The sequence below is a fragment of the Epinephelus lanceolatus genome, chromosome 8 (assembly GCF_041903045.1).
Source record: "Epinephelus lanceolatus isolate andai-2023 chromosome 8, ASM4190304v1, whole genome shotgun sequence".
Lineage (NCBI taxonomy): Eukaryota > Metazoa > Chordata > Actinopteri > Perciformes > Serranidae > Epinephelus > Epinephelus lanceolatus.
Window position 1 is genome coordinate 40,931,537 of NC_135741.1, and position 16,808 is coordinate 40,948,344.

The 16,808-nt window shown below is 41.6% G+C and overlaps 2 protein-coding genes across 4 annotated transcripts; one reads left to right on the plus strand and one right to left on the minus strand.

Moving 5' to 3' along the window:
- Window positions 1-333: 333 nt before the first annotated feature.
- Window positions 334-4,887, minus strand: cfap126 (cilia and flagella associated protein 126). Of its 3 annotated transcripts, none has more exons than XM_078170304.1 (5): window positions 4,814-4,887; window positions 4,644-4,706; window positions 4,413-4,481; window positions 4,100-4,300; window positions 334-593 (listed from the first exon to the last, which is right to left on the minus strand). In XM_078170304.1, the coding sequence occupies exons 1-5, from the start codon at window positions 4,835-4,837 to the stop codon at window positions 501-503; spliced, it is 450 nt and encodes a 149-aa protein (XP_078026430.1). In that variant the 5' UTR covers window positions 4,838-4,887; the 3' UTR covers window positions 334-500. The 3 variants fall into 3 exon arrangements, with proteins under 3 accessions (XP_078026430.1, XP_033484943.1, XP_033484942.1); XM_033629052.2 differs by having other exon boundaries at window positions 334-590; window positions 4,407-4,481; XM_033629051.2 differs by having other exon boundaries at window positions 4,407-4,481.
- An 807-nt stretch (window positions 4,888-5,694) lies between these two features.
- ccnq (cyclin Q) lies at window positions 5,695-15,189 on the plus strand. Its single transcript, XM_033627873.2, has 5 exons — window positions 5,695-6,113; window positions 6,731-6,914; window positions 9,299-9,431; window positions 10,040-10,258; window positions 13,859-15,189. Exons 1-5 carry the CDS (start codon window positions 5,972-5,974, stop codon window positions 13,946-13,948), a joined length of 768 nt encoding a protein of 255 aa, XP_033483764.1. The 5' UTR covers window positions 5,695-5,971; the 3' UTR covers window positions 13,949-15,189.
- The last annotated feature ends 1,619 nt before the right edge of the window (window positions 15,190-16,808 follow it).

Genomic DNA, 16,808 nt, shown 5'->3' on the forward strand with positions numbered 1-16,808 from the left:
TTTATTGCACTAATAAAATAGGAGCATGTCTGTGCTCTTGAAAGTCCAGTCCATGATGGTCAAACACACAATTAGGAAATTCATGTTGATGTTATAGTCTTTGTATTCTTGGAGAACAGGCACAATGTTGTAATTTCCACATTTTTCCATTTATAATCAGTGTTCTCCTTTCTTCCTGCCAGACAGTATACAGATTACGATTTTCTTCATTATTATTATCATGCTGCAAAATGTTGTTAAACTTATCCCAGAATTTGAGAGAGTACCAAATCAAACCATGGACTAAGAAACACATATCTCAACTTCTGTTTCCACAGAAGAGAGAACAATAACTTCATATTTTGCAATGTTTATTGGCAAATATTGGCCCCGATGGTCATATGCTGAGCATTCATGATTTGTGAGTAACAATCAGCCATGTTAAGATAAGTCCAAACTGGTACAGTTCAAAGGCGTTTATTTCTGTAGTTTTCTTTCACCCACGAAGAATTAAATGAAGTTCACTGGTCTTGCCACTTCTCTTTGTCTCTCTGCTTGGATGATGACGGTGCTTCTTGGCTGGCTACTTCCACTGACAGGGCAGCACCATCCTGCTGGAAGAAACATAATGCAGTATATAGTGTAGTAAGACACTATAACATATTCATATATTAATAAATTATGATATACCATGACATAGTATAGAAGATAAAGTAAAAGGTGCATTATATAGCTGCAGTATTCAACTGAATATGAGTGTGCGTGTGTGTGTGTGTGTGTGTGTGAGAGAGAGAGAGAGAGAGAGAGAGAGAGAGAGAGAGAGAGAGAGAGAGAGAGAGAGATTTGGGAAGGAAGGAAAAAGGAAAGGGGTGGTGAAGCTGGCAATCCGCAGTCTCAACTGCTGTTTTTCAGTCTGATGGCAGCAGGCACTAATGAGCACCTGAAGCACTCAGATTTGCACCTGGGTGGGATGATCTGGTGGCTGAATGAGCTACACACGTCTGCACATGAGCCTCTCTGCCACAGCTCGTCACAGAGAGGGTGAGAGGGGTTATCCAGGGTGGCTTTGATCTTATCTTTCACCCTCCTCTCTGCCACTGACTCTACACTGTCCAGTTCCAGCCTGACCACAGAGCTGGCCTTCCTTACCAGCTTGTTGAGTCAGCACATCACAGCAAAGAACAGAGCTCTGGATACTATAGACCGCTTACGGATCTGCAGGTGTGTGTTGCTCACACTGCAGGATCTGAGTTTCATCAGGAACAACAATCTGCCCTGTGGCTTCCTGTTTCTCTTTTTTGTTTATTTGGACCCATGGACCAAGTCACGCGGAGGGGGTGGGGGGGCATATGCATTGAAACAGACAATATTACTGATGTATTAAATAGGCTAACGTTGTGGAGCACTTTTTTTATTCTGACACCACACAGTCACATCTACAGTATACAGGCATGAACACGAACACATGCTTGCTCAGATTAACCCCTCTGATCCCACTCTAACATTCACACACAACAGGCTAAGCCTATTTACACATAAACGCACAGATGAAACTATAGCAAACAACAAAGTACATCCAGTCCACAACCACAACCAAAACTCATCTTGCTGCCTTGAATCTAAATCAACATCATATTCATTATCATCACAAGTCAGCACTCATATCAGACTGATGTGCAGAGCCACACACACACACACACACACACACACACACACACAGTAGGTCATCAAATCTTCATCATCAAATTTTCAGATGACAATGCTGCCATGCAACAGGAAATACAACCAGTACAATACAACAGCATATATGACGTTAACTACCTCTTTGAAGTTCTTTGTCTTGCACCAGTTCTGCAGCCTGCACGGTTTGAAGGCACTTTCATACTGAGGATACAGTAAACTAGGTTATGTCAGAATGTAAGTAAGACGATACCGCAGAATGTGTCACTTATGTTCCCATTTTTTTTATCACAGACAACGCACACACTTAGGTTACCTGATTTGCTGAGTAACTGCACATTTCTGCGTCTGTCTACAGCTTCCGCGTCTGTTTTTGTTGACTCGTTGTTGCCTAGCAACGCAATCGCACTTACCTCTCCTCTCCTCCTTTCCAGACTTTTCCCAAGGAAACTAAAATTTTTATAGGTTCATTGACTTGAAAACAAGCGCAGCTGCGCAGTTAGTGAAAGGTAACCAGGACGCTGAATTTCTGACCACCGCCCGCAACCGCAATGTGTATGTCCACTCCCGCCCGCTCCCGCAAAACTCTGAGAACTTATGCCGCACAGTAGAGATGCATTGATTTTGTGTCTTCTCCCGTCCCGCAGGAGAAAACACGTCATTTTATAGGCTATTAATAAAGAGATTCATGGGGTTGTTTGTTTCATTTCCCTGGTCTGCATGTCTTTTGACGCACTGGTCAGGAATAGCGCTCCTATTTCGTTGTTTTCATTTAGTTTTTAAATGAAATAAAGGCTGTTTCATATTCTATTCTCCTCCTCTGTATTTATGTAGCCTATTTTTCTACCTTTATATAGGCTAGCCTAGCAGTGATTGAGGTTAAGGTAAGCCTGGCGCCAGGATGAAGTTACTGAGGGGGCGGTTAAAAATTAGAGGGTGCAAATCTTTATTAGGCCTATGCAACATAGGTTCACACAGTGAGTTATAAAGAACGCGCAGAGGTGCGTAATAGTCGCACGTAATGACAGCTCGTCGCTGGTGAAACACAACAAACTGCATGTCTTCTTTCATGTTTGTCTCATGACAGATGGAGCTTACAGACAGACAGACAGACAGGTGGAGCAAGCGGCAAATTGGTATGAAAGCTGGTTCAGGGCATATTCGTCCATTTATGAATAAATATGGAGTGGAAACGCTCATGCATGTGCACCAAGTTCCTGTGTTGCCATCCTGTCGCTAGGCTACATCTTCTCCTTCTTCTTCTTCTTCTTCTTCTTCTTCTTCTTCTCCTTCTTCTTCTTCTTCTTTTTCTTCTCCTTCTACTGTTTAATGGGGACCCGCGGGACCCAGCGAGACCCAATCCCAATGTAGCCCTCTATGTCAGAGTACAAACGTTACCCGGGCCATGGCCCCCCTGGCCCCCCCGGTTCCGCAGTCTATGTTTGGACCCCAAGGCACCTGCATGAGTCCACCCTCTCCACTTCCTCACCCTGTGTGCTAACAGGGGCCCACCTGTTCCTCTGGTGGTCCACCACCAGCTCTTTGGACTTGTTAATATTGAGCTTCAGGTGATATGTTATTGCACCATGTGACAAAGTTCTCTATCGATATTCTGGACTCCTCCTTCTTGTCTTTATAGATGCATCCAACAATGGAGAAGTCATCAGAAGAATTATGGTACCAGTATAGTTCCTAAAGGTACACCAGTGTTGCTTTTTACCACCACAGAGGCAGTTACCCACTCTGACATACTGTGGGCAGCTGGTGAGGTAGTTCATGATCCAGCAGGCAGTGTCAGGGTGCAATTGCATCACTAGAAGCTTATCCCTTAGAAGACAGGGCTGGATGGTGTTGAAAGTGCTAGAGAAGTAAAAAAAAAACCAACAACATGACTATCACAGTGCTTCCTATCCCCCTTCTACAGGTGTGAGAGGGTCTTGTGAAACAAAAGATTATCCCCCCACTCCAATGTGTAGCTCAGCGGGTCCAGGAAAGCAGATAGCAGGCTCCTCAGGCACCACAGAACCAGCAGAACAGGTCTGTAGTCAGAGTGAGAGGGACAATGCAGGAAGTCTTTCGCAGTTTAGGCAACTTCCTTAAAGTCAAGGAAAGATTAAAGAGGCACTGAAAGACTGCTGCAAGCTGCCCAACACACTTTAACTATCCTGGGATTGATGTTGCTAGGCCACTGGTTTTGTTTGTTCAGAGCCTTCAGAGGAGAGACAGCTTCTTTTCATCCTGGCTGGGGTTATGGGTGGGGCTGGGAGAAACTTAAACAAAAACTTAAAAAGCAAATCTAAATATTATACAGTAACTTTCATGATCGGCACACCCTTGAAACAACCACCCATCAAACAGTACTTAATCTTGTGAAAAGATAAGGCAGGATCAAAGTATATCCTATGCTTGTGTGTGTTGCCTGCTGTTAACAGAAACTCACCTGCTCACCAACATCCTCCGGCCTATCTGTGTCTGTGCTGCCACCATGTGGCTGAGATTTGCCAGTATGCTGTGGGTCAAAGCCCCAGGACCTCAGCCTGTTGAGACCCTCCACAGAACGGCTTGTAGGGTTGATGCGGTGGGCTGGGATACGAGCAGGCAGATCCCAGGTCCCCTTAAAGTCTGGCCATGCACTGCCCCTCTGTAGCATCATACACACAGTCATACAGTGGAATGGAGTCATTCCTAGATTCACAATAACAGCAGTTTTTAATTAAGAAAGAAAAAGAGGTTGGATATGCTCTAACTTTTACCACTCCTGGAAGCAGATGTCCTCTATCGTCAGCAATGAAGGTAGTGTGACCCTCATGTGCAGTGGGTCTCTACACACACACACATACACACACACACACACACACACACACACACACACACACAGTAGATCATCAGATCTTCATCATCAAATTTTCAGATGACAATGCTGCCATGCAACAGGAAATACAACCAGTACAATACAACAGCATATATGACGTTAACTAGCCTACCTCTTTGAAGTTCTTTGTCTTGCACCAGTTCTGCAGCCTGCGCGGTTTGAAGGCACTGTCATACTGAGGATACAGTAAACTAGGTTATGTCAGTAAAACGGTACCGCAGAATGTGTCACTTATGTTCCCATTTTTTTTGTTATCACAGACAACGCACACACTTAGGTTACCTGATTTGCTGAGTAACTGCACATTTCTGCGTTTGTCTACGGCTTCCGCGTCTGTTTTTGTTGACTCGTTGTTGCCTAGCAACGCAATCGCACTTACCTCTCCTCTCCTCCTTTCCAGACTTTTCCCAAGGAAACTAGAATTTTTATAGGTTCACTGACTTTTCCTAGACAGAAAATTGCAACACCATGCCAAAAAATACAAAACAAAACAAAACTTTTTTTCCCGGAGGGGCTGTTTATTTATTTATTTTAAATTATCACACATTTGCATTATGTTTTTCTATTATTTCTTACACACAACTTTATTTATACAGCACCTTTCAAAACAAAGGCAATATAAAATAAAAGCGGAACTGAGGGACAAAAATGATCATGGGCAGAAACATATTAGAAAGAATAATCATGTGAATCAGAGGCAAAGAACAATAAAAAAACATGCCGATTAAATGAAATATAGAAAAAATAAAAAATAAAAGCAGTAAATGCTATCAATAATAATAATAAGCCGGATCAAAACCATATATAAAAGCTAAATAAAAATGAATGAGTTGGTGGACTGTCTCTGTAGGTAGTTACATGCTGTTCAAATACCAATTTGAGTATGTGTTGTTGTTTTTTTATTATAAACGATCGCTCCCTGCCTGCCGTGACCTCTAAGGAGAGCACTTTGAAAGATGTAACCGGGAGTTTTAATGAAGGGTTAATTTGTTAAGGACCGACTGTGCAAAGGAAAGTATATCGTTTTTAGGAGTCTTTTTTAGTTTTCAGTTTGTCGCATAGCGTCAATATGAACATCTTTTTACGTATTGCACAAAGTGAAATAGCCTACAAAAGAAATGTTGAAATGTGACCGGAAGTTGTATTATTTAACTTCCGGTGACGGATGTGCCGCTCTACTATGGAGTTGGTGTTATGCTAGTAGCAACGAATAAGACCGAAGCTGTAACGTTACGTCCAGAAGACTGTTTGTTTTATAAATTAGGAGCATAAACTAGTCAACCTTACAGCCGCTGGTGGTGAGTTTACACTGAGGTACAGGTCAACCCTCAGGCCAATGGACTAGCTAATATTAGCTAACCTAGCTGCCTTCTTGTCGACCCTCGCAGACAGTCTTTGTACTGTCCAACCTCAGATAGACCTGCTGATGCTACATGAGCCATGGAGGGGCCGTCCTCTCGTTTACCGGCCACCCGAGACGGAGCGCTGTTGCTGGCGGGCAGGAGAGTCTCCGGCGGGGACGGAGAGTGTGAGCGAGACATGAAGACACACTTTCGTGTCTGTCGCTTCATCATTGAGACAGGTAACTGACGGGGCTGTGTGTGTCAGTAGGTCGTCTCCCCAGCATTATTACTGTAACGTTATAATGCCAGGAAAAGAAAAAAAGATGAAAACTCAGGCATGGCAAAAATAAAAAGAATCATGGTTGACTTCTGAGCTACTCTAAGTCAAAATGGTGAGATAGCAAGTCAAGTATTCGTTTACTTTTGACTCTTTGTCTCAAAATTATGGCTTACTGTCTCATAATCTTAATGTATTAAGTTAAAACTTTGACTTATTTTTAACCATTTCTGATTTTTACTTATTTGTTCAAGTGGTCAATGAGCTTCTTCAATAGTTAGATTTGTGGTGTACTGCTAGAAATGTAGACATACTAATCAGCCATTGCCCTGAAATGTTTCTCTCTGTCTTACATAGAGAGAATGCAGAATGTATCAATTTAATGTATGCTTGCTTTCCTTATGATTCAGGTATATTGTTTAATTCTTTCATTTTGGTAGAAGATTGTGATGATGTAAAGCATGCAAGACATTAACATTGTGAGCCATAATTATACTAGCCCGCTGCCCCAATTTGATTTGATTTTGAAATGAGTGTACCCTTTAAGAGTTGGCTTCTGCTCCCTCTTTCCTTGCTCAGGAGTGAAGCTGGGTATGCGCTCGGTGCCCGTGGCCACAGCATGTGTGTTGTACCACCGTTTCTTTGAACGTGTCAGCATAAATGCGTATGAACCCTACCTGGTGGCCATGAGCTGTGTGTACCTGGCTGGCAAGGTGGAGGAGCAGCACATCAGGACCCGTGACATCATCAACGTAAGCCATAGGTAATATGCTTGGTCAACAGTAGACACTTACTGAAACTGCTTTTCAACCAAATTAGCTCTGATTCCTAAATCAGTTCTGTTAAGGTTTCTTGGAACCTTGGTGCTATCCTGCGAACCAGCCTGCATTTCCACCAGTTTTGAGCTGACCCATTGTAATGAAGGATGTGTCATCAACAGAAAGCATTGCACAAAGCACAATGGAAGTCAACTGTAGTAAAATCAAAGATTACATTGTTTACCTGCAAACTTCTGTTTTGTTATTACAGATATTTGTTTTTACTCAAAAACCAAGCATTGGCCAACTATTAAAACCACTGCACGCTTTTATGTAATGATTTTTCACTTCACTTCTTCGTTGTTGCCTTCTCCATCCTCTCCTTCCAACCTGTAGAACATGACAAGCCCACTGATGTCGTCACAGTTTGCACTTCAGGTCAAGAAAATCTGCTATTTTTTGGTTCCAACTGACAACCAACTCTTCGGGTTCTGAACCAATTTTGTTTTGGGTCCAAATGCTCTGAACAGTTACAAATTAGGTGAAGGAACCAGAGTGGAACCGGTTCCATGTTGGTGGAAAAGCAATACGAGTGAGTGCTTCTCTGTGGCCACAGTTAAATGATACTGTTGAGAGCAAACACACTAAGCAAACTGTTCATGGCAGATACAAGCCTCTCACATGGAAACATAGTTAGCTTTTGGTTATTGGATGTTACTTGAGAACTAAAATTGTTTCTCTTAACTTTCTGAACTCTGTTGTCATCAATGAGGACATTTCATTTAAACCAATAATATCATTGATTTTCATCACAACTAACTAATCATTTTCATGATTGAGTTCTCTGCAGGCTGTTTTAACTATTATTTGATGAATTGTTTGGTCTGTAAAATGTCACAATAGTGAACAAGACTAGGTCAAAACCTAATACTGTATATGGCTGGACCATGTACGGTCAATGTGCTAAATTGTTGCCAAATTGTTACATGAATAGTCAGTGATTTCTATTATGTAAATTACTGGATATTAAATATTCATCTGCAGTTTTCAGTAGTGATCCAGCAATATTTTTTCTTCAAGTGTACTGAACATATCCCATGGCATGATTAAAGGAACAATTAACTCTGAGTCGAATATACATATTTTTCCTCCACAAACTGAGTGCCATCTAGTTCCATTATTGGAGAGAACGCAGACATCTTTACGGCCGATATCTCCAACACTCGGCAACTCACGCCAAAACTATTTAAACTGATAAAGAGCAGTACAGGTAAGAGTTCAAATATGTGTGGGTTTGTAGTTGGTAGTGTATTGGATAGTGCCGGCGCCCCATGTACAGTGGCGATACCTCGCTGCAGCGGTCGCAGGTTTGACTCTGGCTTGCAACCATTTGCTGCATGTCACCCCCCGCTCTCTCTCTCACCCCGTTTCACTCTGTCCTGTACATTAAAGGCAAAAAGCCAAAAAAATAATCTTTAAAAAAAAGAAAGAGTTAAATATGTGTGTTTGATTATGGGGTGTTGTGTCCCTTTAAGCTATGTGGATAGATCAGATGATTGATGGTGGAATGTTTTGTGGGATCTGTGTATGTGTATTTTGTTGTAGAAAATGTGGGGAAACTCCAACACTGACTTAGTCAGTGACAGACGTACATGTTTATTGGGCTTGTCCCACTTTGTTGTGCTCCAGCCAAAAATATCCATCACAGATTTCCAAAGCCCAAGCTGACATGTTCAAATTAAATATTGTACAGCCGACAGTCCAAGACCCAAATACATTCATTTTGATAGCATAGACGACAAAGAAAAGCAGTAAATACTCACATTGTAGAAGCTGGAGCCGGTTAACTTTTGGTATTTGTGCTCAGAAGTGTTGCTGTTAACTTTCTTACCAACAAGTAATCAATCAATCAGTTATTTGTTTAAATATTTTTTATCATTGTAAACTGAATATCTTGGGTGGACAAACAAGATGTGTAAACATGTCTCATTGGATTCTAGGAACCTGTGATGAATACCTCTTACAACTGATTGTTGATATGATTACTTGATTAATCAATATGAATAACTGATCAGTTAATAATTGGCAAATAATGGCAATAATGAAAATAATCTTAAATTGCACTCTGACTTTACACCTTTCAGTAATACTGGACAATTTTTGCGTGTATTTCATGTCTAATACACTAAAAGTAACATAACTCATAAGAGTCTGTCATCAAATGTGTCTGTGACTGTTTATTTAGCTGCTTAAAGGTCAAACTTGGTCAGTAAATGAAAACAGCAATTCTTTTTCTTTTTTGTGTGTATGTGTGTATCACTGTGGGAAGTGGTCATCGTGAGTGCTGTCTTCCTTCACCTCCCTCTCTCCTTCCATTCCTCCCTTGCAGGTATTTTAACAGTGGCAGCGCTCCTCTAGAATGTGACAAGGAGTTCTGGGATTTGAGGGACAGCGTGGTGCAGTGTGAGCTCCTCATCCTCCGACAGCTCAACTTCCACGTCTCTTTTGAACACCCTCACAAGGTAGGTGTATGTGCGTGCACATGTTTGTGCATGTGCACATATTCCTGTCTCCCCGTATTTAGTGTTGAGCATCGCTGTCTGTCGTTGTTACTGTCTGAGGTTGTCATGGTTGTCCAAATGTGTTTGTGTGTACAGTGGCTGTGCGATCATGGCTGAAGAAGTTTTTTTCAATATTAGTTGAAAATGCTGGGTCATTTTCCTCGGCTGATTTAATATCTCTGAAGTAATACTTCACCCACAAAATGGTCATCTGTATATCAGTTACTTGTATGTTAAATTCATGAAGAAAAATCACGTTGTTGTTTTTTTCCATTTTTCTGGTTCACTGGGGAGGCAACAATGTTTTTTTTTTCACAAATTCAAATTAATGTGGGGTGACTGATGCGTTCAGTGTTCCAGAAATTGTAAGTCACTCAGGTTTAAAGTGTCTACTTCAAGTGACAGTGAAGTCCATCAGAATGATTTTAACCTGTATTTGGCTCATCGCCCATTGCACACGCAATGAATTTGTTGCCTAACTAAAACAAACTAAACTGAATTGCTGTTTGACCCAAATATAGAATGTATAATCAACAGGATTACATTGTGTTTTTTCTCTTCCCCTCCAGTATTTACTCCACTACCTGTTGTCTGTGAAGTCGCTTGTGAACCGCCATGCTTGGTCCCGAACCCCTGTCGCTGAGACTTCCTGGGCATTGCTTAGAGACTGTTACCATGGAGCCATGTGCATCCGCCACACACCGCAACACATTGCCATAGCAACACTGCACCTGGCTCTAAACAGCTATGGAGTAGAGCTGCCTGTCGGGGAGAAAGAGTGGTGGCAGGTAGGGGTGGGCATTATGGCCCTAAAATAATATCACAATATTTCAGGGTATTTTTTTGCAAGCTAGAGAGTGAGTGAAGAGAGGGAGCGCTGGTAGCGAGAAAGCTTGTGAATCAGATCAATAAAATGTTATTTTCTGATTGTTTCACAGCGGTTATGTTCTAAAGCACAAACACGCCACACCCCCACACACCTCCGCTCAACACTATGGCTGTACTCCGCACCACCTGATTTGGTCTGAATATTGTTGCTGTCTCGCTGTGTCTCTGCTCTCTGCACGGCTGAGCCCTCAGTGTGTGCAGCGCAGCAGAGACAGACAGCGGAGTTATATAAACTCGTTATGTTACTGTAAGTGCTGTAAAAGCTTTGCGAGTTAAAAAGCCAAGAAGAGTAATTTATCAATGAGATCCGTGCAAAAGATGGACAGACTCCAAATGCTGAAAAATATTGCCGTAAAAAGTGTAATTTGCGTCACAACGATATAAACGATAGAGCAAAATATGAAACGATAGACATTTTTCTCTCGTCACACAATATATATCGTCATATCGCACTGCCCTAGTGGAAAGGAGAAGGAAGGTTGCAGATTGGAAAGGAGAAGGCCACTGTCGAGAACATGAACAGCTCTATGCCACTACATATGAAGTTTATTATTGGTCTTTCTCTCAAGTGCCTTCATAAACTCCAGTTGGTCCAGAATTCAGTCGCGCATATCATTACTAGAACCCCCTCCATAGATCATATCACTCCTGTTCTCCAACAGCGTCACTGGCTTCCTGTTAAATATCGCATCGATTTTAGGATACTGTTTCTCACCTTCAAGCCCCCTCATAACTGTCTGAACTCCTTCATATCTACACACCCTCCCGTACTCTTAGATCCTCTTCTGCAGTCCCACTCACATCACCATCTGCCCGCTTGACTACCATAGGTTCTAGAGCCTTCATCTATTCTCTCTCCCCCATGACATTTGCAATATTGACTCCCTTTCCACTTTCAAATCCTGTCTGAAAACACACCTTTTCAAGCTGGCATACTCAGACTGATTTACTGATGACACACATATCAAGACTTAAAGTAACAATTTTATACCTCATTTTTAGAATTGTGATTTTTGTCGAGTTATTTTATCAACTTATTATTGTCCGGTGATGAAGGTCCAGATTTATAATAATTTGGCAATTAGCGCCACCTCCTGACAATTATAGGAAAAAAAAATCTAACATTAGCCCCCCTGAGTAATGTTTAATGTCATTAACAGTTTAAAGTTTGGTTCATTATTGAAAGCCTTTCTTTGCGGAGTTTGCATGTTCTCCCAGTGTCAGCATGGGTTTTCTCCGAGTGCTCTGGCTTCCTCCTACAATCCAAAGACATGCACATTAGATTAATTGGTGACTCTAAATTGCCCATAGGTGTGAATATGAATCTAAATGGTTGTCTGTCCCTATGTGTTAGTCCTGCGATAGTGTGGCGACCTGTCCAGGGCAAGCACGTGCACACATAGACCTCAAAGGGTGCTTGAGCCCCTGCCCTTTTTGCCTCGCATAGAAAAGTGCCCTTTTTCTGTAGGTCATTTTCTTTTCTTTCTTTTTTTTTCCCCTGTTGCGCACAGCCTGCTCTCCCTGCCCTGCTGAACAGATGTTGATTGAAACAAAATATCAGGTGATTGGAAGCCCTGGGTGATGATGCCCCTCCCAAACCGCATCTAAGAGGGAAGGGGTGAAGGAATGTTAAAATGTTAGAATCTTTATCTTAAACCAATTTTAAAAAATAAGATAAAAAAGTGTTTTATTGCTTCTTAGAATTGATACCGCTGACTGGCCCTTTAAACTAATCTGTTGGTGATAATTTCTTTGCACAAAGATTTAAAAAGTTGCATACTAGGGTATGCAGCTAGGTTGTTAGCTAGCTATTTATGACTAGCAGTCTACTTTATCAGTTTATATTACATACTGTATTATGCTAGACCTAGTGCCCTTTTCTGCCTTTGAGCCCCTGCCCCTCCATTAGCCTATGCACGGCCCTGGTCCAGGGTGTACCCCGCCTCTCACCTAATTTCAGCTGGGATAGGCTCCAGCCTCCCCACAGCCTCTAGCAGGATAAGAGGTTACATAAAATAAATAAATGAATGAATGAATGAATGAATAGTTATTAAAAACCAAATACATGCACCCGCTAACAGCAGGTAGCATTCAGCTATCCTGGACACAACAGGGGCTTGACATACAGGTGACAGACAGAGCCATGATCTGTTTGGAGATGGATAACAAGGAAAATGAACACACATAATTAGATAAAAAAAAAATCAGTGAGCATCACATATTGTGTGGTTTTTAATCTAGTGGAATGATTTTTCGGTCAGTGTTGAAACAACAAAGATATGATGGGTTATGGTCAGTTCAGACCAAAGATTTGTGAAGAGCTGAAACAGCGATAAGCACATACAACGAGCAGAAGTGTCAACCCGCTGTCAGACACCTGCACACTGTGAGGATGGAAACGGAGGGCTTAGCGGGGACCGAGCACCTGCCAAAGCAAGTGAACATGCCGTCTGCAGTCATATTGACTGGACCAGAAGACTTCACTACAAGCCCATTGGCTGTTGGAAAAAGGTGATGTGCTTTACGTTGTAAAACCAGCTGCCTACAATTTGACAAGCAGAGTTTCAGGTGACACCATCAGCCGGCTTGAGTCAAGCTCAGACCGGCCAGTTCACACTGCTGCAACTTTTTGTAAAACTGTTTAGTCTTGTTGCAGATCTTTGGTCTGAACTGGGCTTTAGTCTGATTTGCACTGCCCTTTGCATTGACTCCGATAGAACTGACACCAAGGTCTGACTCCTGGAACGCTGTCACTGAGGTCATAACCTTTCCTTCTTATATGTTGTCCTTGAGTTCTGCCAGGAACCAAAAAGGGTTCTCTATGGGGTCATGTCAGAGAACCCTATATGGTTCTTGTTTCTATTAATGTGCTACTCAAAGCACTGAAAAATAACATTTACAAACACACAGCAGTAGTAGTGTCCAGTAACTGTGCCCTCAGTCCAGAAACCTCTTTTTCACTGGAGCTACTTGGTACCAAAGAAACGGGATACCCAATGTGCCATCCTTTCTGGACTGTATCTTATACGTAGTTATGAATGTGCTATATTCAGATTGGTCCATAAGGGCATTTGTATGGTGTAACAGACACAAACAGCAACTGTAGCCTTGCACAGGTGTTCCCTGCTTTTAGGGTCATGCCAAGTGTGCCATTGTGCTCTTTAACTGAAGTCACAGTGCCGCCTGACCATCCAGCTCCAGCCAGTCTTCAAAGCAAAAGTTCCTCTTGTAATTGTCAAGTATTAATTGAAGTGTGGTAGCAATTATAGTTATCTATTGTCAAACGATTTTAAAAATGAAGTCTCTTTTGTAAGAGCTCTGATTTTAGAAATTACTATATCCAAATGCAAATGGAATAAGTCTGGATTTGTTATAGTTTTCTGCTTCAGTCCTCAAGGCAATAAAATCTAGGCCGTTTGAAATGGTGTGTGGACCTTTGATGTCCACTGTTTATTGAGGCCAGGTGTGGAGCTGAAGTCTGTGTGTGTTTGTGTGTGTAGGTGCTGTGTGCCGATGTGACCAAAGCAGACATCAATGCTGTGATCTCTGACCTTCTTCAGCTCTACGACATGGAAGCCAAGTGTATCTGAAGGACACACCTATATGACTCGTATATGGGAATTGTTTATATCAGATTCCTTTTTTATAAACAGTTGCCAGTGGGGTGTGTGTGTGTGTGTGTGTGTGTGTGTGTGTGTGTGTGTGTGTGTGTGTGTGTGTGTGTGTGTGTGTGTGTGTGTGTGTGGGTGTGTGTGTGTGTGTGTGTTTCTGTGCAGCATCATGTAGCTGTGCCTATGTTATTCCCTGTGCATTTGTGTACTTGTGTCTGTGTGTGTTTGTGTGAGAGAGAGGAACACTTGGTATTGCCCCAGATAGTCTGTGAGCTGTGACAAAAACACAGCCACACTACCATTTCCTACCACAGTGGGGAGACATTTCTTGCTCTCTGGTCTCTGATCACCCAGCCCTGCAGAATACTGATGCACTGTGGAGCATTTCATCAGCACCAGGTTTCTTAAACACATCTCAGCCCTCAGCACCAAGAATATTTTCACAGTCCTCACCTGACGGGTTTTAACTACAAATTCTGCTGAATGGATATGATGGGAAAATCCAAAATTCATCACCCAGTTGTTATGAATAAATTATGAAATAATTCCAACAAATCTGTTAAATATTCCAGGGAGTGGTAAATGCAATTAGATATTTATTAGTGAGTGGCATTATCCTAACACATTTCTGCATTTGAATAATACTGGACAATAATAAATATGAAGCAGAGGTTAAATCTTGATTGTCTAAGAATGCAGACCACCTTGCTGTATAAATCTGCATATTCAGGAAAACCCGATTTTATGTATTGTATATATACTTCATTTTTAAGATACTTGTCTTAACAGTGCATGTGATGACATAAAAAGTATATTCACATGTAAATGTGTTAATTGGCTCAATGACCTCTCCATCATAAGTGTCTATGTATCATGGTGATTATAGTGAGATAATTTGCAGCTGGAGTTCCTCTTGGTTTATTAAGTGCTGTCGTAACCAGAGATATTTTCATGAATTAGTTTGAAGCAAGTTTGTTATTTGTGGCAGAGGATCAAGCAGATAAAAAATATGTGGGGGTGTGATCTGCCATATGTGTACGACTAATGTTTCTACTGTTAAAATTGCAGTTTCATTTCAGCTGTGTATTGTTCAGAATAACTCTGCACACCCTGTCCTATCCTGTTTCAAGGATATACCTGGTGATATGTTACCTTTTCTTTTAATAAATGCCATGGAAAGCGCAAACCATACAATAAACTGACAGTTCTTATACTCTGTGTATCAAAGCCTGATGGGTGACATCTTATCTTATCTTATCTTAGAGAGCAAAGTGTGTATTAATCTTTGCTGCAAATAATCCCCACCAAATGCACTATTTCCCCCTGTTTGAGTAACATTTGGGAAAAAATTACAGTGGGAGATGAAGCTCAAAACTGCTGTTTCCTTGACTCGTGTGCCTTCACTGTAGTAGGAAAAAACTTCCACAGGACTCCAATATAAAAGATAAACAAAATTTATTCCACAGGTTTACAGGAGTGCTCAAATTCTCTTTCCTAAACAGCAAAGGCCCTACGGCAAGAAAAACTGTGTGGCTCGGTCCTCAATTGAGCCTCAACTGCCTGCTGCTACCTGTGTGTGCTCAAGAGAGAAGTTGAGACAAGTCACTTAAAGTGACAGTAACACAAAAAGTGACTCCTAACAAAGTTACAAAACATTGTTTTTAACTAAACATGAAGTGAATCAGATGAATATAACTTATATTTTGCCTATTTATAACTAACTTATTATTCAATTAAATCATTTATTTACTTACATTCCAATGAACTTTCAAACAAATACAGAATACTTTTAATTTATTCAGCCAAACCTATAAAACACAATACGGCTCCCACAACAACAGTGTCCAGTGATTTTGATAGATTACTGAGTTTTTCAAAAAATAAAACCATATATTTATGACCTCACTTAAAAGATTTCCAACTTGAAAAAACAAAACATTAGGAACCAGTGGGCTTGGTTGAGTGTCATGGACAGACTGAAGAAGTCTTCTTCTTTAGACAGACTTTACATGCCTCTGTGTCAACGATAGTCGGGGCTGGAGGCACAGAGATTTCAGTTTGTCCTTATGTTCATCTGTCTGTCCCATTCTTGTAAACACAATATATCAGTACAGCCTTGAAAGTATTTCCTCCAATTTGGCACAAACTTCCACTTGGACACAGCCTAACTAGGGGCCGGTCCAAGGCAAGCCTGAGCCAGCCCTAACTACACTGAACAAAAATATAAACGCAACACTTTTGTTTTTGCTCACATTTTTCATGAGCTGAACTCAAAGATCTAAAACATTTTCTATATACACAAAAGACCATTTCTCAAAAATATTGTTCACAAATCGGTCTAAATCTGTGTTAGTGAGCACTTCTCCTTTGCCAAGATAATCCATCCCACCTCACAGGTGTGCCTTAGGCTGGCCACAATAAAAGGCCACTCTGAAATCTGCAGTTTTGCTTTACTGGGGGAGGTCTGGGGGGGTCAGAAAACCAGTCAGTATCTGGTGTGACCACTATTTGCTTCATGCAGTGCAACACATCTCCTTCGCATAGAGTTGATCGGGTTGTTGATTGTGGCCTGTGGAATGTTGGTCCACTCCTCTTCAACGGCTGTGTGAAGTTGCTGGATATTGGCAGGAACTGGAACACGCTGTCGTATACGCCAATCCAGAGCATCCCAAACATGCTCAATGGGTGACATGTCTGGTGAGTATGCTGGCCATGCAAGAACTGGGATGTTTTCAGCTTCCAGGAATTGTGTACAGATCCTTGCAACATGGGGCCGTGCATTATCATGCTGCAACATGAGGTGATGGTCGTGGATGAATGGCACTCCAACGTGCCAGAC